The following is a 26,739-nucleotide window of genomic DNA, read 5'->3' as shown; positions in this document are numbered from 1 at the left end:
CAATTAGGTCTACCAGGATGCAGAAAGTCTCATTGATGGATTCTAAGATTACATCTTAAACTTTTTAGGCAAAAGAGAGTTAGGCATAGACAATTCAGGTGCAGAATCACTACGGTATCTAGTTTCCTGTGCTTCTCAAGAGTATTTCAGGAGATGGTTGTTGCTGTTGTTGTTTGGTACTTCAGAAACCAGAATCAAGAATTTGGGGTTGAGTCAGAATTTTCCAATCAGGCAGCTGCTCCTTTCTGAATCTGGAAATGCCCGTGTTTTTTCACCACCAGTCCCACTAAGAGTGTACACAACCAATGGGAGATGAGAATAATGCATATTCCTTTAAGATCATCTTGTTTGTATGCAAATCTTTTCTTCCTTTATTCTGTTTGTGTGAAAAAGATGGGTCATGTACCTTTAGGTTCTGTGTACAAATGAAAAAGAACAGGAACCTTGCAAATTATTTTATATGTGAAAAAGATTGTGTCCAAACTATGTATAAAAATATGAGTACTTTCACCTGGTATAGAACTGCATGTTCTGGTAATTAAATATTACACAGAAATATTACTACAGGGAATTAGAAAATGATGTATACACAAAACTCACATAACAAAAGGGAAAAACTGGTATTCAAGTGAAGCAATGACACATAAGCATATGGAATTCTACGATCTGATCCCGGCAGTGAATGATATTACATTTGTGAATTCTAAAAGCCAAATGCTGTAACACACGTACTGTGTAGTTCAGAAGTGTCACATTAATATGGAATGCCATGAATTTAATCATTAATCTAGTTCATAATTGTAATACTTCAGACAACCTATTACATATGTAGGGGGGTAAATTACATTAAGCGAAACTTATGCCAGTTGAAGATTTGAGCAGTCATCATTTTTGTGGGAGAGCAAATATATTATTCTTTTGCTAATGAAGTATCAACATCAAATCCTGTTTTGGATCAGAAGAAGCTCAGTAGCCCCAATCCAGTGATCCTTGTTGAGATGCTGCTTCTCTTTGACAGTTAGTATTATCAAAAGTTGCATATATACAAAGGGTAGCTGCAGACTGGGCACAAATATTTTCTAAGGCTTGCCCCTTCCACACCTGCTATTTGCAGCTGGTGCCAATGACGGCTTTTCTTTCATTGCAAATAGAGGCAGGCAAATTTTGACCATGACTTCAGCCAGGGCAGGGGGTTGGTGTAAGAGATTTGAGCCCACCCCAGTACCAGCTGCTGTTAAAAAAATCAGCTCCAAACATTTCCATACCAGGGCTAACCATCTGACAAGTGTCACAGCTAATTTGGTCTGAGAGTTAAAATAGTCTGTGTGGCTTTTAAATGCTGTTTGGAAATGCCCTTCACCCCCTGTCAATTATAGCATACACTTCTCCTGCATAATACAAGAGCAAAACTCTAATCCTGTTGGTGTTAGTATTATATCTGGCCAAGAGCTAGAAATGGGTTTTGCAATCTGTCCACTTTCCCCATCTTGTACCTACAATGTTCACTTCAAATATTGGGAGCACTTGCAAGCCTTGAGCAGCTATTTTAGAATTCAGGCTGCTGTGATTTCACAGTGTAGCTAGACCTATGGCCAGGGTGGGGGACCTTTTTCAGCTTCAGTCCCTTTGGGGAAACCTGGGGGCCCCTTGCCAGTGACGGATGTGCTCAGATGCAAAAGTGGTCTGAGCAATAGATGTGACTCTCACCTTTGCACAGAAGGCTACATTCCAGCCACGCAAAAGTGTGGTTGCATACACACAGTACCTTCAAAGCACATTTGAAGCACATTCTTTCCCTCAAAGAATTCTGGACACTGTAGTTTCTTGAGGCTTGCTGGGAATTGGAAGACTGTGAGGAGTAGACTGCAATGCCCAGAATTCTCTGAGGGAAAGAATGCGCTTCAAAAGTATACAGTCTCTGCAATCATATAGGGCAAGGTGACTTCTTCAGTGACTTCCAGGCACTATTTGTCAGTGAAACAGGGCAGGGATCAACACACTCACCCCCTCCTTTCAACCCATCTCCCTTCTTAATGGAAAAACAGCAGCAAATATACCTCTCCCACTTATCTAATGACACCACCTTATCTAGTGGGAGAGGGAAAATATCTCTTCCCACTGCTCACATTTCAAATTATTTCATTACGTTTACAGCATTTATTTGGGCAGTGAACTAGGAAGCAAAACAGTCTGGAATCATGGGATGCACGAAGCCATTTATCCAAAAACTACACAGAAAGTGTATAAATGTGAGGGGAGATGGAAGAGAGGAATAGCATTGCTTCTGAACAAGGAGCAGAAGGGAAAATAAACGCAGCCGAGCCATGGTTAAGTCACCATGTTGACTTGTAAAATAGCAACTTTTGTTTTCCAGAGAAGTAAAATGAATGAAAAAATATATAACCACAGCTGGTCAGAGGCTAAGCCAATGTGATAACAATGCAATAAAAATGTGTTTATATTCAGTACCTTACAATTAAAATAATACACTGAGTGGACACGTCTCTCTGTGAGGTATATGCTCTTCTTTTGCTTCAGTAAGGGATACAAAAGATAATGTCCTTGCACAGCTTCTGTAGTTTTACTTTGCAATTCATGGCTGCTTTATTAATCAACGCAAGATGCATTCATTGAACTGGATTAATCCTGCATAAGTAATTTTTTGAAATTTCCTGCTGAAGTTATTTTTCATTTCTGTGAACAAATAATTTATTTGGATTTTCATATATCAGGATCATAGAGATTTGCCACAGTCAGATTTTAATTTTAGTTACATTTGAGTTGGCTTATATATTAGGGCACAGAGTTTTGCATGACAGCCTCTTCTAAAATCTGTAATTGGTGTGGAACACTGACATGCACGGAATAAATCTGACAAGGTCCAGGGAGCCAAGTTCAGTTCCACTGATCAACATCTATGCTGCAGATTAACTGAATCTTTTATGGCATTACAAGCACTCTAGAATTCATTAGTGCATCTTCCCCTCCCACTAACCATTCTGACCTCCAGTACTAGTAAGCCTTCTTTGGGTGCCATAAATTTTAAAAACTTACAACAAAGCAAGAAGAAAATGAAATGTCCTGTTCTATTTCTCTCCCCCCCCCCACACCACCAGCTTCTCTTAAGTTTACGATAATTATTTTTAAAATATAAATATACAGCTACTTGCACATTCTGCTGCCTTCTTTCTTTCTGAGACGAGGTCTCAGTTGCAAGGATAGACTTTGGAGTTGGCCTTTTAGAAGAAGGTGTAAAAAAAAAAATGACATTCAACCCCTCAAAAGATTTGGTCTTCCATGTATTTATGAATAGGCCTACACAGTCATTTACTCACCTAACTCAAATGTTCACACACCTACGTGACAAAAGGATCTCAAAACATTAAATGTTAGATTATTTAAACTCTTCAGCAGCAGAGATTTGTCAGACAGATGCATTAGTACATAAGTTTTTATTTAAAGTCCCCTCGCCCTACAAGCAAGCTTCATTTACACATTCTAGTACTGTACAAAATTTACATTATTGGTTACTTGGTTGGTTTCCTTGGTCATGCCTTCCCAAAAATTAGAAAGATTTACATATATTCCTCATAAATGCTTTAATTATCTTTGTCTTTTTTTAAAAAAAGAACTTTTAAACGGACAAGAAATCCCCCATCTTTCCCATTAAAGTGGCATTTTAGCAGTGGCATGGGACAACATAGTGGCAAGTCCTGGTATTTTTAAACGCCATAAAATGTTCTCTCATTTGGAGTGGTAACAGGTTTCCTTTCCATATATTTATATATACATATAGATTTCTAAAAACCCTCCCCGCCCCCAAGTTATGATTGCACAACGTATTATTTTACAAGTAAATTTTTTTGATCGGAACAACACAAATAAATACAAAACTAACAGAGATTGCACTACGTAAGAAAAATGGGTTGAGTTTCCGGGACAAACACTCCAGCTTCAGGAACTCTGTAACAGGGACTTCACTATGTTTCCTTTTTTCCCTTCAGATACAGTTCCCTAAACAATTCATTTGCAACATTTGAAGAGACTGAATCTCTGCTAGTTTTCTGCAAGTGACGACAATGGAATTAGCATTAGCAAAACAACAGTAGCAGTAGTATTAAGAAATCCAGTATTTATTGTTATCAGTTTTATTACTTTCTTAGTAGCCTAAGTCTTATAGTTTGAGTTTCCTACCTTTCCTTTTGGTCAACTATGATGTATGACTTCTGCCTACTTGTACCCTGTGCCTCTCTGTTGTTCCCTTACACGTCTGAGATTTGAACATAAAGGTTTATTTTTGTAAAACTAGATTTGATTCTATATTGTCTTGTATTTCTGAATAGACAATTTTATTTTTCATACAGACTATAGGTTAGTGTGTGAACTGGCTGCTGAAGGGGTGGTGCAGCTTGTAGGATTTGGCATAAGAGTCCTAAGAAGGGCAAAAAAAGAAAATTTATTTCCATCCATTGGTAAGGTAAAGGTAAAGGTACCCCTGCCCGTACGGGCCAGTCTTGACAGACTCTAGGGTTGTGCGCCCATCTCACTCAAGAGGCCGGGGGCCAGCGCTGTCCAAAGACACTTCCAGGTCACGTGGCCAGCATGACAAAGCTGCATCTGGCGAGCCAGCGCAGCACACGGAAACGCCGTTTACCTTCCCGCTAGTAAGCGGTCCCTATTTATCTACTTGCACCCGAAGGTGCTTTCGAACTGCTAGGTTGGCAGGCGCTGGGACCGAGCAACGGGAGCGCACCCCGCCGCGGGGATTCGAACTGCCGACCTTTCGATCGGCAAGTCCTAGGCGCTGAGGCTTTTACCCACAGCGCCACCCGCGTCCCTTGCAAGGATAGGCTTTGGAGTTGGTAGTAGGAATCAAATCATATTCCTATGCCCGTACTCATTATTCCTGTGCAAGACGCCCAATGGGACTTGGATGGAGATAGGTAGGGCCAAAGTGTCCCATTCTACAAAAGCCTTGCACAGCACTAATGTGAAATAGCTGTGTCTAGCACGCTACACAAATATGACAAATACAGTGGTACCTTGGAACTCAAACAGAATCCATTCTGGAAGACTGTTTGACTTCCAAAATGTTTGAGTTCCGAGGCACGGCTTCCGATTGGCCAACAGCTAGGTTTTTGCACAGTAGAAGCCATGTTGGACGTCTGTGTTCCAAGGAACGTTCGAAAACCGGAGCACTTACTTCCGGTTTGTTGGCGTTCAGGAGCCGAAATGTTCGAGAATGGAGCCGTTCGAGTTCTGAGGTACCACTGCATTAAAGTAGAAGAAAACATATAGGGCCTAATTTGATGTTAAACATTAGTGTGACTAAACCCTGATGGCCCTTTTTAATTTAAAAGAATCAGCAGCTTCTAGAGAGTGCAATTTATAAACTGGGAGGCATACTAACTGTTCCTGCACCCACTGCTTTTCTGCTCCAAACCTCTCCCACCTACATTTCTCCTTGTAAGGTCACAAATGCATGTTTATCCTCAACACCCCTCCCATTCTGGGCTCAAAATTGCCTCAGTTGCACTGCCTATTGGAATTGAGTTGAGCTTAACTCAACTTTATACCTGTTATGGTAGTTCTATGCCCATATTTCTTTTCAGCACAGGTGCAAAGCTAGTTTATAAATATTTCAGTGTAGATCAGATTAAGGAATTACAGCTACTTGCCAATGATATGTGATACCACATAATCCTCATTTTAAGAAAGAATTTGTTCTTTGGTGTTAAATGGGGGAAAATAACAAATCTATTAGTCAAAATGACTCAAATATTTGTTAGTTTGTATCTGAAATTTATGAATTAATTTAAAGAATAATTTAAATCTTAAAAAAAACAAGAATTACTTGTATAGGCCAGAATGTTTAAATCTGAATAATACAAAATAATATACAGAATAATAAAATCAGGTTCTATGGATTACTCTGGATTTACACTAGTGCAAATAAAATCAAAGATTGGCACCAGTCCTAAAACCTCAATTGTGACACATCTGAAAAACTTCCACTTTTTTTCCTACACTTAGGCATGGGGATTTCAGAGCAGACTTATATGAGGGGCCAATCTGTTCAGAACAGAAGCATTCTCTCTTATGATCTGTCTTCTTAAGTTGTGTTACTTGCAGAACATGTCAGCAGCCACAGATTAGGGTTAAAATGGGGAAGCAATTCTGCAGTTCAATGCATTTGGGCATCTCAGTTTAGAATTAATTGTGAGCAACATCACCATGACTTCAACACAGATCCCATGCAGGTAAAATACAATGCACAATAGTAATTTTGTTCGTTCAGGCAGTGTTTGGATCTTTAGAATTATTCTCTTTAAATTTAGAATTGATATGAGGGTTTATAGCAGAGAAACGTGAGGATCACTCTGAAATGGTCATCTGTTAACATGTGCAGTGTTCCATGCTTTCAAGCTACTTGTTTGACAAGATACCGGTCTGTCTGAGGTGGGAACTATACTTAGTCCTTTTTTTAAATCATAAATGCAGGTATTGGGGATAGGGTCTTGTTGTATGTAGTACCAGGAATTCTGTCCCTTAAAATAGTTAAGTCACCCATCATTTAACAGTGTTCATTTCAGTACTTCCTGTATGTTATTTATTGTACGGCACACACGCAGGTAGTATGACAGTGGAGCAAGCAGGACCTGCCAGGGGCTCAGCTACATCTCCTTCTAGCTCTGTCCAGGTTCCGTTCTCAGGACTGTAGCAAATGGTAGAAGATTTGTAGGCTCCCTGTAAGACAACATAGTGTTGTTGAGGTAACAGATAAATGACATCCAAGCAAAATTTGAACAGCTTCAACTAGAAAACAACTGGTCCTTGGTTGCTCTGCAACCTTTACAACTAAGATGCACACACACTGCCTTGATTTAGTCATAACTTCAAAAAAACTATAGTAGAGTCATCTCGAAAGTAGGGCTTTGGGTGAGCCAAGTGCAAGATAGTGGGAGCTTGAGCTCCTGACAGTCAATTGGGGGGGTTTGGCAGGATGCTGGAAGTGATAATAGATAATCTAGTCAGCAACCCTGCTTTCTCTTTGTGAGAGACTCAGAGAGAGAATGCAGGAGGCAATAGCTGTTGCTGCTGCTCCTCCTTCTCAGGAGTCGCAATGCATCATGACAGAGTGCCAGGGGCTTGGTAAAAACCAATCTCTGTCCCCAGCCTGGATAATAGCGCCCAAGAATAGTCAGATTCCCCCACATCATCTCTTCTCCCCATGCTTTTGGGGATATACTTAGTTTCTTTCCTCTCAAAGCAGTAAAACTGCTTGATTATAAAGTTCACATCTGGAATAAAGGACAAATTCACGAAGGCAATAAATAACTGTGGCATAGATTGTTTGCATATTCTGCACATACAACTTGGCATGGTTAGAATATCACCCCTCAATTCAGAATTTCATTCTCACGTAAATAGCTTTGCAGCCATGTGTCTGGAAACTGGATAAAGGCTGCTGGAAACCAAAGCGTGGCTCACCACTATAAAATTCTGACTCTGCCTACATTTCATGTCCGATCCAGCTTCTTTCACTTTCCACATGCTGGCATAAGCCTGCCACTCCAAAAGGCTAGCTTGCATTGAGAGCAAAATGGGAACCTATGGCCTATCACTTGAGTCACTACTTGTGCTCCCACAACTGGAAGCATTCCAGGCAATCAAGTGAAGAATTACCGTTATAGAGACTGAATTTCAAACCCTTTGCAGTGCAGCCAACAAAACCTGTTCCCCATTGGGGTTGGGAATACTACCTTCATTTGGCCAAGACACTCCATATTCCCTCGCAAGATCTTACCACCTGCAGTTTTGCAAAGTAGATTCTCAAAAATCCCATACTCTGAAATATACTGCCCTTGTGGCACAAAATATGTCGAATCCATCGCACTTTTTTTATTTTACTGCCCATGTTATGCAAAAAAATTGATAAGTATTGAAGGAGGGGATTTATCGCACTGACACTTCCATGGTGCCTTATCTGCTGAACAATTGTAGTAATGGCATTGTGGAGAATGTGGCAAGATTTTTAAATGACACTATGAAATTACGTCACCATGGGTCCTAAGAGCTATCTTTGTACCTCATGATATCTGGACAGTTTTATCCTAAAGTATCTCCTACTGTATTTCATCAACTGTGTTGTCTTCTGATCCATGTATACGATGCACTTTCTTAAGCCAGTAAAGGAGATTGATTGATTGATTGATTGATTGATGTTAATAGCTTAAAAAGAAATAATGACTACTGATTTTGCAAAGCAGGTTATAAATCAGCCAGATATTTTCCATACATCAAAGATTCTGACAGCAATTTATTTAGATATGTATCATTCCCGCAGAATGGTTGCAGCATGCTCTCAAATGATAACTGTGAGATCCCTGTACGGACAAGGGATACATACCATACTCCAGCTGTAGCCTCCTACAAGGTAAATGCTGTCATCAAGAACTGCACAGCCAGGACCACTGCGACCCTCTAAAATAGGAGTTTGCAAAATATTCCATTGATCACCTTTTGGGTCATAGCATTCCACGAGCATGACATCAAGATGCGAAAAACCTGTACAACACAATTATCAAATAATGTGAAGCCACTTATTTTAAGAGAATGAGCACATGGTATTTCATCAATGACATAAAAAACTTCGCCCACCTTAGTAAGTTCATCATTAAAGACTAAATTGTAAAGAACAGGAGAAAACCTCTTAAAGTAAGAAAGTGAAATACTTTCCTTTTGACATCTTCATCACAACCTTCAGCATTGAGCTAACATTTGCTTTTTTCCTTAATAATAAACAACATATTGGCTGCCATTAGTTGCCAAAGAACATTCATGGGGAGTTACTGATATGTGAGATTAGAATGTTTTTTCTACTTCATGATACCAGGAGTGAAATACCAGGACTGAAATGTGAAGGTACTATGGAATATTTGAGCACTCCCTGCCCTTTATCTCTCTCACACGAGGCAGCTGAAGAATGGAAGAAGGAGAAATTAGAGTACAGAGATAAGGGAGAAACAATGAAAGGGAAGAAAGGTGTGTATTTTAGACAATAGTAGACATATGAGTAAAGCAAGAATGGAGAAATAATGAGAGGGGGAAAGTGGCCATTTTAAACAATGGCAGAAATTTGAGAAGATCAGAGGGTGATACTGAGAGGGGAAAGTAGCAGCTTAAAACAAGATTTAAGTACAGTGAGAAGGGAGGTGGGAAAGGCTCTATAGCTTCTGTGTTATACCTATCTCCATTTCTCCTTGTTAAAGCTGTTTGTAAAAAATAAAACAAAAAACTCTCAGTGTTCTCCATCCCTGCTTAACTCAAGCCTCTGCTATTGTTTAAAACTGAAATTTTTCTTCTCAGGGTCTCTCCACCCTTGCTTTACTCAAACTTCTTCCAGTGTTTAAAACATGCATATTTTCTCTTTTCTCTCTTCTCATTGTACACAAGCTTCTCCTTCCATGTGTGAGAGATAAAGGATGTGGAGCCATCAAATATCCTATAACAACCTTCACACAATGTATCTCACTTATGGCATCATGCATTGCCTCTCTTTGTTCCAGATTCAAAGTAGCAATTTAGAAGAGATAATTTATTAACAAAAAACCCCCAAACACCCATATATGTACAACATCCATCAACTGAACTTAACCTTCTCTAACTGAACAAGATCACTTGACAGTCATGTTCTTAAGATTCTGTCATCTTAAAGATACAGTAACATACACCATCATAGCATGTTAGCACAAAGAGGGCTGCTGAAAAGGAGAGAGCAGGAGGGATAGAAATGGTGTGTGTGTGTGTGGCCTGTATGCAAGGGAGAGTTGAAAAAGGAGAAATGAGGCGGTAGGAATGGGGATGAAAGGTGATAATGGTGCAGAATTTAAGAGAGGATTGCTCAGCCCCTGCTCCTGCCAACCTAGCAGTTCAAAAGCATGAAGTGCAAGTAGATAAATAGGTACTGCTCCATTGGGAAGGGAAATGGTGTTTCCGTGTGCTGCTCTGGTTTGCCAGAGGTGGCTCAGTCATGCTGGCTACATGACCCGGAAGCTGTACGCCGGCTCCCTCGGCCAATAAAGCGAGATGAGCGCCGCAACCCCAGAGTCGGTCACGACTGGACCTAATGGTAAGGGGTCCCTTTTAAGGCATGGAAATGGGGATTATCTGTGTCGAAGGGAGAAATGAGAAGAAGAGGGGGGAGAAGGGGGTGAAGGTGAAAAAGGTGCTCAGCAGTTATAAGGTGTGGGAGGAGGAAGGTGCAGGAGATTACCCTGGTGGTCGTTTGTGCAAGGTTACACGAAAGGGGGGAGGAGGAGGAGGAATAGACATAGGGGTGAAGGTGAAAAAAGGTGCAAGGCAGGGTTGCAGAACAGGACAGAGACTTCAGAAATGGGATGGGAAGATGAATAGTGAGCTTAGTAGTGACATAGAGTGGGAAAGGGAAGCTGTAGAGGGTTAATGGGGGGAGGTCAGGGGTGTTGGCAAGTGGAGCAAGCAGGGGTGTAGCCCCTAGTAAGATGAATGCAAATAATGATTTTTAGAAATAAATTCCGTAGACAATTTTTGAGATGAGTGTGGGATTTTAAATGTTGTTAAATATTACCCCTAAAATTAAGGACTTGTTTCTTTGCAGAGCCTTAGCACAGCTTCTTCTCCAGCTTGGGAAAGGATTTACAGAGGGAAATACTGTTGGCAATTTGGGTCAGAAATAATCTGTTTGTTACAGTGAATTTACGGTGATGACAAATCATCCATGCTTCTGAGTAATGGAAGTTCCCATTTTTGTATTATCTAAAGCATTCATTACTCATTTATTTAATGTAGTGATATATATATATATATATATATATATATATATATATATATATATGCTTTCGTAGATTTTCACGGGTATAGGTATGCAGGTTTTGGTGTCCTCGGGTGTCTTCCCGTGTAAAAGTTGGGGTGTCTAGGCGACGTTTCGACGAGGTCTCACTCGTCATCTTCAGGCTGGTGCTTTCGGCTTCTTGTTACTGGAACAGAGCAGGATCTCAGTGTTTGAGTTCCTATAAATACTGTTGAGGGGTGTGGTGTATAGCCTCCAATGTTCTGGGCCGAGAGGAAGTTCCCAGGCTAGTGTGCCTTTTCTTCTTTTGTTCCTTAGTTGCTTGAGGGATATCTTGAGTGATTTCTTGAGTGATATCCTGAGTACCACTTAGGTGGGTCATTAGGTGTGGATTAGTTGCTAAAGCCTTTGTGTCTTGACCTCTTGAACTTTGTGAAGAGTTTTTCTGAGAAGATGGCTGTAGTTGTGCTCTGGCTTGGCTTCGTGTATAGGGGCGAGCTGTGGTTTTGTGGCCTGTGCCAGCCAGATCTGTGTAGGGATTGCAGGGGGGTGCAGCATCCGGAGGTGCCATCATGGTTTGGCTACTGGATGGTGTCTGTAATTTATCTGTGGAGAGGGTCTGGGTTTGGGTCTGGTGTGGTTGATTGGTGATGGCGTTCTGTGTGCCTCTGGATCTGGTGTCAGTTTTTGTGGGGAGGGCTAATTTCCAGATGTCTGGCAAGCGGGATGTGTCGTCACGCTTGTTCATGTTGTGAGGGTGTTTCTCTATCTCGATGGCTTCCATGATTATTCTCTTGTGGTGATGTTCCATGTTAGAGAGCAATTTGGAATCTGCAAAATTAATTTCGTGTCCTGTTTCTTTCATGTGTTGGAAAAGAGAGGAAGTTTTTTCTTCTTTTTTGACGGCATTCTTGTGTTCTGCGATACGTGCATTTATTCGTCTGTTTGTTTGTCCAATGTACGTGGCTGGGCAGACTTTGCAGGGTATTTCATAGACCCCTTGGTTTTCCAACTGGATTTTATCCTTGGGGTTTCTGAGGATATTGGCTATCTTTTGGTTGGCGCAAAAGGCTGTTTTGATATTGTGTTTATGGAGGATTTTGCTAATTTTATCTGTAGTGCCCTTGATATAAGGAAGGAGGGCCATGCCATTGTTTTCTTCTGTGTCTTGGTTTTTGGGGGGTGTTTCTTTTTGGATTAGCTTCGTAACCCTGTTTTGCTGGTATCCATTGGCAATTAACACATTTGAGAGATTCTGTAACTCAGTTGTCAAGTGGTCTTTGTCAGCCAGGCGTTTGGTTCTGGAGATGAGAGTCTTGGCTACGGAGTTTATTTGTGCAGGGTGGTGGTGTGATTGTGCATGTAAGTAGCGGTTGGTGTGTGTTTTTTTTCCGGTAGATAGTGTGTCCTAGGGAGCCATCAGGTTTTTTGTAGATTAGGACGTCAAGGAAGGGAAGTTGGTTGTTGGCTTCTATTTCCATAGTGAATTGTATTTTGGGGTGTAGGCTGTTGAGATGTGTGAGGAAGCTGTCCAGTTTTTCCTTCCCGTGTGGCCAAATTACAAAGGTGTCGTCAACATATCTGAGCCAAAGTTTGGGTTTGTGTTCTGACTTGTCTAAAGCATTGGTTTCAAAGTGTTCCATGTACAGGTTTGCGATGACCGGTGAGAGGGGTGATCCCATAGGTGCTCCTTCTATCTGTTTGTATCTTTGTCCATTGTGGATGAAGTACGTGTTGGTTAGGCAGTGGTTGGTCAGGTCCAAGATGTATTCGGGGGGATTGTATTTGTTTTGAATGGCTGTCAAGGCTTCATTAATGGGCACTTGTGTGAAGAGAGATACAACATCGAAGCTCACAAGTAGGTCATTGGGATGTAGGTTTTGCTTCTTTATTGTTTCTATGAACTGGAAGGAGTTTGGAACGTGTGAAGAGATGGATTCTGCATAGGGCTGAAGTTGCTTGGCGAGAAATTTAGCGAGATTTTGTAGAGGTGAGCCTATGGAGCTGACTATTGGTCTGAGTGGTGTTCCCTCTTTGTGTATTTTGGGGAGGCCGTAGAGTTTGGGGCATCTGGATGATTTTTCTCTGGGGATGATTCTTAGCTGGATTTCTTCACTGATAGGAGAGGCTTTTATTTTGGATTTGGTGGTTTTTTCCAGATAGGTGGTGGGATCTGTTTTTATAGGTTGGTAGGTAGGGTCTTGGAGTAGATTTGATATATATATATATATACACACACACACACACACACACACACACACACACACACACACACACACAAAGATGCTGGCTCAAGGATCATGCTAAATTGTGTGGCAGGGTTTTAAACTTAGTTAACTAACCTAGCAAAAATAGTGTTTATCAAAAGACAGAATATTACATTGTTTTGCTATTAAAAATGTGACCTTTCAAATGATTTCCTCCGATTGCATACAGTCGATCATTCATTACAGCCAATGCATGGATTGCTCTCTTTGTGTTCATATCTTGTTTTCTAGCCCAGACATCCATTACAGGGTCATAGCAGTACAGCCAGGGAACGTATTCACCATTGTGGACACCTCCTACAAATCAAATATACCTTCATTAGTTAAAGGAAGCACCCCACCTTAAAAGAATAACTGGGTTTTGTTTTGCGATGAAGGGGAGTTTAGAAAACAACTTGCCAGAAATATAGATTTTCCCATTATGTACAGCTCCTGCATGTGCCGCCAAGGGCTGTGGTAGGGAAGATACATAACGCCATTCATTTGTCTCTAAATTATAGCATTCCACACTTGACAAGTAGCCAGTCTCATTTCTCCCACCTATCACATACAAGTTTTTGTCAAGCCGACAGGCATAAAAACTGGCTCTCCTAGAGAAAAAACAAATAGAGCAGTTAGTTTCTAGTGACTAGAATTAATTCCATCATTCTGTCTTACAGAACTTATCACCTGCTATTCTAACATGAATCCCCCCACTCATTTATCCCTGAGAATATGGGTGACTTTCCCCAAAAAGGTTGCAGTGCACTCCCAACTCGGACAACTCCCCACCTCCCCACCCCAAAGTATCACCCAAAATTTCCAAAACTATTCACTTGTAATGATTTCTGGATTATCCATTGCAATTTCTTATTTACAAAAAAGGAATCATTAGGAAAAATCAAAATGCCAACATCATAATGACTTTATGGAGCAGCTACATATGGAATACAAAAAAGATAGCGTGGAGTTGGAAAATGTACCAAAAAGGCAACCAAAATGACCAAGGAGCTGGAGCAACTTTTCTACAAAGGAAAGTTAAGAATTGGGGCTTATTGATTTCAAAAAAATGCAAGCAAGGATGGTGTGTGCAGAAAGGAGACAAAGAGAGGATGTAGGGTGTTTTGCGGGTATTTTGGGAGTTTATCTTACATATAAGTTGCTTGGGCAACAGCATTTGTTAGTCCTGGCAGTTCAGCTTTGGAAAGTGGACACTTAAAAAGGTCTAGGTGGTGCTTGATTGAAGGCTATTGTGAACCAGCATCCTCTGTGATATCACAAGGGCTCATGAGGCACACTTCTCCTAGTATGCCTGATTAGAGGATCTGCAGGATTCTGGAGTGCATCCCAATGTTCACCCACTATATTGCTCCCCTTACTAGATGTACTAAATGATTAGGTCTAGAATTGTTCTGCTTCAAGCAACTGCTTGGAATACTTGTTGCATTGGTTCAAGTCAGTTCACACCTATACAGGGGGTTCCAGGGCACGCACACTCAAAGACATTCACATGAAATGTCTGATTCGTTCTTTTTACTGCAAATGCTCCATATACAAGATGCTGAAGAGAACTCGGGCGCTCCTGCTCATGTTGACCTCAGTGTGTCCAGTGGCCTATTGGTGAACTGGGGTTTGTGACTGGACTGTGAAACGATTCCCTCTGAGCATTCTGTGTGTAGTCTTTCAGAAGAACAATTTATGTAGTATTGTCAATTACCACACAATCACTTGGTGAAGCAGAAGTTTAACTTAAAAGCAATTTTATTGGCAGTGAAGATTTAAGCAAGAACTCATTAATGTTTAGGATATTTGGTTCCATGGAAGGATAACAGCAACTCAGTAAGATAAAGTAAAAAAAAAAAAGGGGGGGAGGGGAAGGATAGATAATGTAACAATAATAAATTATCTTGACATTCACTTTCTTTATAGTCCTTCATGGGTCATTGTTCCCAATTTACTAAGAGAACCACATCATCAGATTTTTTTCTTCAATTATCATTTTTTTTCTTTTTTCTGCACTACTGCAAATAGAACAACTTTCCTTGTATTACATTCTTGCCATCCAACAAAGGTTTATCCAGCTAACTCTCAACAAAGTTTTGAACATCTCCTTAGTTCCAGGGTAAGGAATCAGAATTTATGGAGACTGTCTTACCATGCTGTGCTGTCAAGTCATTTTTAGTACAGTACTCCTGAACGATATATTTCTAAAAACATAGGAGACACTTCATTTCCCACACAACCATGAAAGCACCTTTGAGCCTTGCAACAAAGTCCATTTTTAGTCCAAATATGTTTTCTAGCAAATGTAGTATATCTTTCCTTTTTAACAGGATGTTGAGGCGATGAGCACTATCAGGATCACGGCCAACGTGAGGCCACTGAGAAACACAAGAGAAATCTCAGCATGTTGTGGGAAAGCCCTGAAAGTTTGCAGAAGCACAAGAAGTCTTTAAAAAAGACAACTTAAGACAAGCAATCCTCACACACAAAAACACACTCCAGCTCAATGAGGATTTGAGGATTGAGCATATCAGAATAGGGGAGGAGTGGAATGTCCTAACTGGAGAGACTAGTTAGCTAGAACCCTGAACAGAAGCACTCCTATTAGGAAGGAAGATACATCTCAACATTTTATTGCAGGTTCCACTGGTTACTTCTGCACAGCAGCTTTAAGATTTGCATGTGATCATGCAAGGACCCACTTCCTTGAAAGATAAAGAGTACTGTTAAAATGCTCTTGGATTCGCAGAGACTCAGGCTCTCTCTCAGAAATGCACATGTTCTCTTCATGTTATGTGTGTATGCATTACTTTGCACACATCAGCGCCAATCATTTATTTGCTCCTTCAGTATGAAAGCTTTACTTAATACCAAGTGAATTTAAAAGGTTATGAATAAAACACTTTATTATCCTGTGAGAAATATGTATGTGAGACATATGCTTATTTTTTTATATTAAAAAGATATGTTTTAACTATCCAGATTGAGCCAGATTATTTAAAACTTCATCTGATGGAGGTTATGTCTGTGTGACTAAGAGAATAAATGGTTGTTTTCCATCTCAGCTATCTTTAGAAACAAGTTTCCTCATAAATGTATCCTCTATGTGCATTCTTGACTTCATCCACATAGTGTCACTGTTAGGAGCAGAAATGTAACAGTCAGCCTGCTTCATTCTTCAGATTAAATGTGTATTTTATGGGCAAACTCCCAATAGTAAAGATTTTAAGTTTCCCTTATCCTTCTTTTCCACTAAATAAATTACACTTGAGCCATAGAGCTCTAGTTAATTAATGTAAAATTTAATTGCTATAAAAAGTCCTCCATGATAAAATATTGCACTAAAAATTCAGTTTAGAAAAGAAATCATCCCCTCATATACATCTAGTCCTGAGAAATATATTGCCATCTCTAGTAAAAGAAATTACATCAAATTACTCTTGTGGATCAGGATATTAGTCCAGCTACAGGTCCTGCAGTGGTTTGTGAAAAGTCTCTGCAATGAACTTAGCTAAATTTTACAATGCAGTTACATGGGAAAAGTAAAAGAAATTCTTTCCTGATCCCCGAAGGCAATGAATTTATGCCCTGAATCTTGAAGTTTGATTATCAGTCTTAGATTGAAAAGCTACCAGAGTTATTACTGATCATACCAATGCCAAGAACCCTTTTAGAGAGACCCTAAAATCAGCTGAAGTGATTTTAATCAAAAAATATGTGTTATGTAATTTGACAAATTAGTCTTTCTTTGCTTTAGGGTGAACAATGAAAAGTGGGTATGCTGGAATATAGGAGAATGCACCTGCATAGACTACTGGTGAGACTTTCTAGAAAGCTCTGGAAAAAAGACAGCCAAAGACAGCTACCCTCCAGATGTTGTGGACTGCAGCTTCCATCAGATCCAGCCAACATAGCCAATGGACAGGGGTGGTAGGAGTTGTTGTCCACAATATCTGAAGGGCACCACATTGGCTACCCCATCTCTGGAAGATTAGGAGCACAGGATCCTGCCAGTTAAGTGCAGTAGCAAGTTTTACATGATGAGAGGACAGAGACAGCACCTTCCCACTTAGTTCACTTCTCTGACCGTGAGAGAGAACACAACCAAAACCTAGATCATGACCTTCTAGACAATCTCCTACTGTAGGGACAGAAGCCAGGATGTGTTGCTGAACACACACCTGTTATAGGGAAACAAGTCTAAACCCCACATTCAATCTAATGGAACTATACTGCTCCACCAGATTAAATAGGGGGATAAGGAAGCTGTTTCTGGAGAAACATCTGGAGAAAATCACAGCTGGAGGAGTCCATGAGGATGCTTTTGCCTCAAATATCATCTTTAGGACTTTGCCACGGTAGTTTTTGCAGGTATAGCTGTTAAAGTCAGCCAGGGAATATGAGAGTCCATCTGAGATTTCAATGACATGCTTTATTATCTGGACTTATGGTAAGGGATCACTTGCGCAGTTCCACTAGGACATCACCTCACCATCAACCTGAGTCTAGAACACACTGTGCAAGAGGTTCACTTTCTGGACATAAATGTGCAACTATTAATGGACATATAAGCACATCCTTATATACAACAACATCCATTCAGATTCATAGGATTGGACAGACCCTCACAACTAAAATAATTCACATCAAACACCCAAAGTGAAAAATCAGATCAACAAAGCCAAACTGTTCTTAGGTACCAATCTTCTACACAACAGATCTAGAAGAGAAAACGACAAACTACCACTTGATGTCACAACAGCCAAGTCAAAGCCACTTGAGCCTATCATCAATGATCTACAGTTCATCTAGGACAGACACATCCCACACATAAGCCTTGAGTGGCAGACCTCCAGTTGCTCTCAGACAACCCCCTAAATAGGACAGATACTCAGCAGCAACAGTGGGCCATACAAGAGGTATGGACACAGGGGCCAGCTCCCTATTAAAGACCAAGAAGCTGACTCTGTCTACTCCATTTTATCAAACGAACAGTTTTGTGATAGGTCACTGTTAAATATGTAATTATCTGCATTACATTTCCTTCTGACCTCACTGTTTACACCCACCCACAAAAACCCCCATGTAACATGCAATCCAGCAGCCTGTTCTTATGTAGAGGTAAGCTAGCTCTATGGCAGTCCATGGAACTGGTGGTGATGAAACAGTAGGAGTCATAGCAGAAGACTTACAATGGATTGAATAAAACAGAGGCCAGGACCCATTTTATAACTTAATCTGTGAGACAGTGATAATGGCGAAGATGGCTTTTGTGTCACCACTGCATCTGCTCATAATCATCCAACATAGCTTTTCTAGGTGGTCAAAGAGCTATTGCAACGGAGCCTTTCAGGATGAGTTTGCCAAATACTTTGCAGGAAAAATTGTACCATTCATTCCAATTTATAAGCCACTGTTTGGCCAGGGCCATATTGTGCCTCTTTTATGCTACTCTATGTTTCTATGTGCTTCTTGATGTTTTGAAATTCTGGATGTTATATTGTGCTGTTTTTAACAACTGAAAACTAAATTTATTACATTGTTAGCTTCCTTGAAGGTCTCTTGGAATACAGAAGAGAAACAAATCTTCCAGGGCATGGAAAATCCTATCTGTGTAGGCGCATCCCCATGTGTGGGACTGCAGAGGACTCATAAAAGAAAATATACCCTTTCAAACTGTTCCGTGCTGCTTTAGACAGCCATTTTCTCCGATGTTTCTTTGCTTCCGCCATGCTTCTTTTCCTGCTTTCATTTTCTGAACCATTTCTTTGGAGGTGGTATAGCTGTGGCCATTGGACTTTCTGAAAGTTCACGGTGGGGAGGCAGGTCGCCACCCTCCATCAACTTCTCAGCAAAATGCCCCCCCAGGTGAGCGGAGCTGACCACCTGTTACTGCTGGGCTGGCTTTGTATGGAAACTTGCTCATGTGCTAAAGTGGGGTACATCTAAGTCACAGATTTTCAGCCTCATCAGCATTGTACCAACTATGTCAATAGCTAGGACTTCAGCGCAAAGGCCAATTTACATCACAAAGAGGGTGCAATTGCACTTGAAGTGCAGTACTATAACAATTTTTTTTTTAAAAATGGAAACAATCCAGCAAAAAATAAAGTATTTAATTTGCATTAATTTCAATTGGAGGAAGTTAAATGCATACTTAACCCTCCCAATGAAATCAGTAGGACATAAATGGATCATGTCCCAGTTTTCTTAACTAACTAATACTGACTCTTCATTGCAGAGGCCCTTTTTGATCAGTATTCAGCACCCAGTGCAGTGCTGTGCAGACGTACAGACTCTGCAATGCCCAACAGATGGTTGGCTGAATACTTATTGGGGAAGAAGTGAATCCATGTTCTCTCCCTCCAGAGAATGATTCATGTGGATGGGCTCTCCAGACAGGGTCACAGAATTTTATTCCCTATCATGTTTTAGTGTTACTGAATTTTTCTCAAAGGAGTTTTTATTTGCTATGCTTTCTGCTGCAGTGGGTCTTGGTTATATTTGTTTTAGTTTCAAACTTGATGTCTGCCTGTCTTATTATTACTGGTTTATTCATTTTTTATTTGCGATTATACTGCATTATCTTTACAATTACTGTTTTTATAGAAGCAATCTTGAGGGAGTTTTGACTTCTTAAGGCAGCATATAAATATTTTAAATAAAATAATAAATATATTGTTAAATAAATTCTTAATAGTTTTGTTGTTGTCACTCATCCTGAGAACTTTGTTATAGAGCACTATAAACAAACAAACTATTGCTTCACAGGAGGAGAAAAAAAAACATCCTTATTGCACACATTTTGTCATAAAAAGGAGAGAATAAAAGCTCTTTAGTAAAGAATAAGAATGACTAAAAACTGTCTTGAAAGGCACTTGACTTAATAAATTGGAAGTCTCCAAAGAAGTCACAAGGGACTAGTCAGTAAACAATTCACATATTTTAAAATGTCTAATCACATTTTCAGCAATACTGTCTTATCCTCAGAGGCTCGTACAACACTGAAATAATTGATCACTGTGAATTATGTAGGCTCAGCTAAGAGGGTGAAGGTTAATTATCTCACTTTAAGAGCCCGGCAAAGAAGGGTTTTGATAATTAGAACACCATTTTGAAACAGAATTTGGACTTCTAAATACTTCAAATGATATTTTAAATATCAGACAGGTTTATAAGAAAAATCTAAAGCTGTCCATTTTTTTTTAAAAAAACCCTCATGGTACAAGCTCTACAGACACTAAATCTGCCTTAAGTTAGAGGCAGTGAGGCTGTGACAAGTAGATTTGTTCAACTGGATAACGAGCTGAACATCTTCAATTTTTATGGATGTCCTAGCTATAGTGTATCCCCAAAAGCTTTATATACTGTGCATCTGTGTTGTATTAGGAGTTGGATAATGGCTTGCATAATAACTACATATTTATAACCGTTCCCCAACCTAAAATCTAGGGAGTCCCTAATCAAGTCTCTCTCTATGGAAGAGGTTGAACAACATGGTGTAGAAGTGGATTATACATACCCACTTTAATCTGGTTTAAAGTTTTGCAAGACATTTTATACATTTAGGTGCTTGATTTCTGGTCCTTCACTGTTCCTTATTTTATATTTGGCTTCTTTTTAGTGTGATTACTGAACACCTCCATGCTTACCTGAGGTCTGAACTTTTCACAGTCACCCTGACATTGTATTAAACAAGACGATAGATTAATACATTACTTTAATAAGTAAAATGGCTGGGGAGCAAAGAATGCTTATGGTGGGCGGAGAAGGTTCAGGACAAAGGGAGAAAGGTACCACCTTTGGGTACCTCTCATCTTCCCCAGTGTGCTTCTGCCAGCTTCTTCTACCACCTGATTATATGGAGTGGGCAGGTACAGGACCTAGTGGGTGCTGCCATTACCAGCCTAAGTGACCAAAAAGGCAAGGAATGGTTGCTCTGCCAATGCATGCTGAAATTCAATGAAAGCAAAGCAAAAATATAATAGAAAATAGTAATTGTGAAATAGTTCAGAGATTTGAAAGAAACACTGTTTCTACAATTCTATGAAAAGGATGTAGCAGTTCAGCTTTTACTTGAAAGTACCTTCTTGTCAGCAGAAAGATAATCTAGCACTATTATATTTTATTTGCTAGTGCAAATCAGTTTCAACACTTTCACCATTCACATTTTCACCGCTAAGTTAAACCCCAACCATCTTCCTCTCTTAGGTAAAACAGCCACCCTTTCCCCAACCCCAAATATATAGCAAGCATTTACCTCTCTTGCATGGGTGGAAGTTGTATCCAGCTGTTAAATCTAGGATCATACCGGCTAACAAAGTTTGTACTGTGCTTTCCTGTAAAGAAATTAGTTTCAGATTTAACTCTCTGTTTTCTGTCATTACAAATCACTGCAATAGTATATTCCTTTCACTTGTCAATCTTTATCGAGGTCTTCTCTCTAGAGCAAAGCATGTAAACACACAAAATCAACAGCCTCTAACTACAGTTCTTAATAGGTATCTATGGAAGTAGTAAAAAACAAAGCATTTTAGCTCTGTCTCATAAGGTTCCCTACAAGTCTCTCTTTAAGACAGAAACCCACTAGCATTTTTTTTTAAGTGTCATAAATCTTATGACAATAGGAAATTATTGTTCTGAGGGAGAAGGGCTTCTCGTGGCATTTCATGAATATTTTGTAGCAATCTGTAGAACCATGGGTATATCTGACATTCTTTCTTGTCTCCCCAGTTTGCAATGGGAAGAGGGTGATGTTGATTGCTTATAGGGAGGTGAACACATCTTTACCAAGTGCTCAGGCATCCTTACGTTAGGGATTTGATGTTACAATCTTGAGATTTTCCCATATAGGAAAAAGAGGAAAATACATACTGCCTTTTATAATATTGCCTTTTAGAAGGATTTATATGTGCCATCTAAAAATAATGTATTTCTAGTGTCCCTAAGTCACAAATAAAGCAAAACAAAGCAAAGGCTAATTGTGGAAGTCTACATTATCCTGACTACTAACCTCTGGCACTGCATGCCTTCAAGATATTAAGATTGCAGTATATTTTACATACAGATTGACATCAAAGCAAGAAGACTGGAGCAAGGGAGTGCATGGCAATTTCTGTTTAACACCTGAGCCTTCAGCACACAAGTATCTCAAAAAGCCCTCTTGTTTCTTGTATGTGTGACTAAAAAAAATTGAATCACAGCTACATGACAACCCAATCATGTATCTCAGAAGGAAATAAATGTGTAGTGGGTAGTGCACCAGGTAAATAATTTTAGTGTAAAGGAACCCCAAATGCTTACAACCTCTTTCCTTTATACACTGAATTTGCATTAATCAATAAAATACAGTTTTGTCTCTTTGGTGTTTTTTAAATTTCTAACAGAGATTCTTACCCAACAGGCCTTCAGGGTTTGATCTAAAAAAATGGTTCATAGTGAAATGAAAATTCCACACCTGTGAGGGTGAAAACAGTGTATTCTCCATCCAGCATAGGTAGATGCTATTTACGGGACTGAACATGCAAAGCCGACGAGTCCAAACAAGTGGAGAACTTAGTTACCAGACAATTTCAGACTGCACATATAATGTGTCCCAAATCTCACCATTCTATGCTAAGGAAACCATAAGGTCTGTAAGGAGAGCAAATTGTGCATTCTGGTCTTTGAGTACTTAAGATAATATTTTAGTAATGTTAAGCAGCTCTCATATATGAATGTCTAATTACACAACAATTCTAACAGTGGAAGTTATCCCAGAGATTCTGTTCATCAGTAATCTATATTCAATGTTTTTCTGGAACAATGCCCCTCAATTCCCTTCATGTACAAAACCCCCCTTCCAACCGCCCACAATTATGCTTCTCCCTCTTTCCTTCTTCACCTTCCATCTATGCCTTCCCCAGCCCCTTCTTTCAACACTTACTTACTTGTATCTTTCCTTAGTCACACCTGCTCTGATCTCTAAATCTTCCTTCCTCCTCTTAATCCCTTGCTGGAAACTGTTCCTCACATTCTTCCTTCCCTTTCAACTTAGCACTGAATGGTGATCTACATAGCCGTTTGAAATACATGGTAAATAAGCAGCGCCACATTTAATAGGGAAATCAAGCAGGGCTCCTTTGAATAATAGGGAGCTTGACTGTGCTAGATGGATCAGTGATCTCACTCAGATGCCCTCTGTTTGGGGAGGCAGGGCTAAGCCGACTCCCACCCCTCTAATATGCTTCCCTGTTAGGCAAACTACCTTGCCGCTATTAAACTACCTTGCCACTATTAAAATGAGATGGAAGGAAAAGAAGTGGGGCAAAGTAGCCCAGCAGTTAGGTGTTCCTGTACAATGCTTCCCTTTGCAGGTCAGTGCTCCACATAGTTCTACTCTAGCCATCATGAAAAATCAGAGGGAACTCAAGTGTGAATTCTAAAGCTGGGGAGATACCCCATCCATGCCACTGTTTCTGCTAAGAGTGCCATCTAATTTGGGGGGGGGGTCAAGGGTATTTTAACGTGGGAGAAGGCTTGAGGAGTTGCAACAGAAGTCTTCAAACTAGTTCTATAGGTTACAGTTCTAGAAGTAATTATTTGCAACCTTTTGTGCAGTAGCATTTCAGGAATAAAGTAGAAAAGCTATTCTTCCAAAACATTGATTTAAATAATTTTTGTAAAAAAAACCCAAAAACCTACCGGATACAGGCTCATGGAATGGACTAGTTTATCTCAGTTTTCAAGGAAAGGAACAGATGTAACGCTTCGATATAATTTGGTTTAGTGCAGATGCTGAAATGGGTCTTTCACAATAAAATATATGCAGTATATGTAATTTCAGCTGGATCTTCTGGCATTTTGAAGTGAAAATGTGTACCTGCAAGCTGTTTTATAGTTTGCCAGTCATAATTATCTCTGTTACACAGACTGCTACAACTGCAACTCTGTCCTCATGTGCAAGCTCTTCAACAATGTCTTGACAATATTTTAAATTTTGCAAGGCATACTGTTCTCTTTTGCTTTGTTCAGAAGTCTGTTAAATTGTTTAATTTCTCTCTGCAGAAAATTTATGAAGTAATCAAATAAGGAACACATACTACTAGATAATCTCTATGTGAATCCCTTGCACAAGATTAGAAATAAATGTGTAGTGGAACAATCAAACAGTCTTTTGATACTGCATACATAACATTTTACCTGGAAGGGACTGGCTTGGAACTGGAAGAAAAGCACTGACTGTAAACATTGCTTTACTGCAGTAAGAAATACACAGAGTGTTGAGAAGCCAGGGTCCTCCTTCCATCAGGCTGTGGTACAGGATGGAAGAGAAGGGATGCAGGGCCATTTCATCAGCACAGCTGAGACCAGCACATTTGGCTCTTATTCTCTTTGAACTGTCTCCCTACCAGCTGGTCCTCAGAAGAGCTTGTAACTAAGAACCGCTACCTCATTGTGCTTTTTCTTCCTCCCTCCTAATCTATTTTCCTTTTGTGTCATGCCTTTTAGATTGCAAGGCTGAGGACAGGGTCTGATTTGTTTGTATTGATCTGTAACAGTGGTGTAGCGTGGGTTGTCAGCACCCAGGGCAAGGCAAGTAATTTGAGCCCCCTAACCCGTGGATTTGCACCCCCTAACCCATGGATTTGCCCTAACCCCAGATGTTGCGCCCGGTGCGGCCGGCCCCCCCCTGCACCTCCCACGCTACGCCACTGATTTGTAAACCAAGATTTCTTTTTCAGCTCAAGAGCAGGGTAGAAAAAATTCTAAATAAAATAATATAAAAGCATGAAATGCTGGTTAAAACTCCTAATAGCTGCCATGAAATGCCTTAGTCTGGAAAACACTGTCTACACATATAAAGAAGATGTGGTAGCTTGAATGACAAAGGCACCAAAGCCTCAAATCAGCAGTTTGGCTGCCCGTGGAGAGGAACTAGAACGTGTACACAGAGTTCCTCACATGAAAGCATTCCTCACATGAAAGCATTCATTGCTCGTGTGGAATATTCTCCCACCGTATGTGGAGTTTCTCTGCTACAGGTGAAGGGCTTGGTATGTCACAGAATGCTGTTGACAGCGTCCTCAAGCTTTTTGGGTTTTTGGGTAGCACTCAGTTCCCAAGCCCACTTACTGTGTTAGCTGGGTGGGTGGGTGGGTGAGAAAGAACATAGTTAGCTTTTGAAGCATAGGGCCTTCATTTCTGTGTTTCAAAATTTTCACTTTTCAGCTTGAAATGGTCTCTAAACATAAAATTGGCCTTAAGTGTAGTATACAAATGGCTTCAGCAAGACCTTAAAAATACCTGACTGTGTACATGAGGCTGTGTATCTCTTCTGCATGACATAGCTCTCTAGAACTGCGGCCTTAGAGTTTTAATGGAACTTTGCAAGAACAAAACAAAACTGCTTTAATCAGTTTTATTGATCTTGTTCAGATATCACACTAAAACCATAGTTTAACATAACAAGAACAAGCTGCAGCAAGATTCAACCTTGCATGCTCACACTTTGGCATGACCACTAGGAGGAGTTGTTTTTGCTTAACCACAGCTTATCATACTGTTTGAACCCAATGAACTGTTGTTAATGCTAACAATAGTTTGAAACAAGCCAATGTCAAATCGTGGATTATGAAGTTGGCTTATTGAAAACAAACCACTGTTAGCATTAACCACTTTCTGAACTCCATGGGGACCCGCCAGAGGAGGTATGAATATGTTAGTCCAGGTTTGTGGCTCACTCTCATAATGTTCAGCTATGGTTTAGCATAATGTCCGAATGTGCCATTGTGAGCTGTTTGGCAGTCCACTTCATCCAGAGGTTCTATTGCTGCAAGTGAATTTAGGGTCACAGCCTAATGGGCTGATTCACATACTACATTTTTTTGCAGATACGGAATATTATTGTGTTTGCATACATAAAAAGAGACATGAAACTGCAAATCACAAACTCCTTTAAACAGCATCTCCCTGGAAGGGCAGCTGACTGTGGGTATATAAGATCTATGGCTGCAGTCATATGACCGAAGACAAATAACTTGAGGTACATCTGCAAATGGATATTTTGTACTTCTGTACTATTCACATATTCTTATAGTTCCATTAGTTGTTATGTACATACCATTAGGATTCCACTGGTCTTCTCCTCCCAATACGAACAAGAAATTTTCTACTTCCACAACACAATGGTGGGCACTATTATACGGCATAACTGTGAACAAAACAGGTATTCTTTATCAAGCTCCATTTCATACAATGGCTGCTTTGAGACATTTACTTCAGGAAAGCTCCAAACCATAAATGCAGACATAATATTAGTATGCTTCAGTTCTAGTACATATGTCAAGTAAACTAAAAGTTGCTGGTATCCCATCTTTATGATATCCCTTTTGGAGAAACTGGAAAAAATAACCAGATTAAATCACCACCAATTTCCTTCCCTTGTATTTGCTTGCTGTCATATTTTGGTGCTCTAAGCGCACTATCCCAAACTGGGCTATGATGTGCTGATCTCTTCAGCATCAACACTTGTAGCTGAATCCCAGCAAACACAGGTATACGTGGGATCTTAAGGCTACACAGCCCAGGGTCTGTTTTAACAGCTGCTAGTGTGATTTATGATACACAGAAGCTGTCATAACAGCTGCTCCAGGCTTGCAGTTCCTGAGGGGGTGCCGA

General features: G+C 40.1%; 1 protein-coding gene across 5 annotated transcripts in view; it reads right to left on the bottom strand.

Annotated features, from left to right (window-relative positions):
• Positions 1–3,435: 3,435 nt before the first annotated feature.
• Positions 3,436–26,739, bottom strand: part of KLHL14 (kelch like family member 14) — a 62,357-nt gene continuing 39,053 nt past the window's right edge. For 3 of the 5 annotated variants that reach the window (XM_028737075.2, XM_028737071.2, XM_028737073.2), the window contains exons 4-9: positions 26,183–26,272; positions 21,341–21,419; positions 13,498–13,688; positions 13,237–13,395; positions 8,411–8,568; positions 3,436–6,747 (exon numbers count right to left, since the gene is read on the bottom strand). In XM_028737075.2, the coding sequence (XP_028592908.2) occupies positions 6,607–6,747; positions 8,411–8,568; positions 13,237–13,395; positions 13,498–13,688; positions 21,341–21,419; positions 26,183–26,272 (818 nt within the window). In that variant the 3' untranslated portion in view covers positions 3,436–6,606. The remainder of the gene's footprint in view (positions 6,748–8,410; positions 8,569–13,236; positions 13,396–13,497; positions 13,689–21,340; positions 21,420–26,182; positions 26,273–26,739) is intronic. The other 2 variants (XM_028737072.2, XM_077933069.1) reach the window with 2 other exon arrangements.

This window comes from Podarcis muralis, chromosome 8 (genome assembly GCF_964188315.1).
Source record: "Podarcis muralis chromosome 8, rPodMur119.hap1.1, whole genome shotgun sequence".
NCBI classification, from domain to species: Eukaryota; Metazoa; Chordata; class Lepidosauria; order Squamata; family Lacertidae; genus Podarcis; species Podarcis muralis.
Note: the sequence above shows the minus strand (reverse complement) of the source record. Positions and strands in the feature narration are given on the sequence as shown.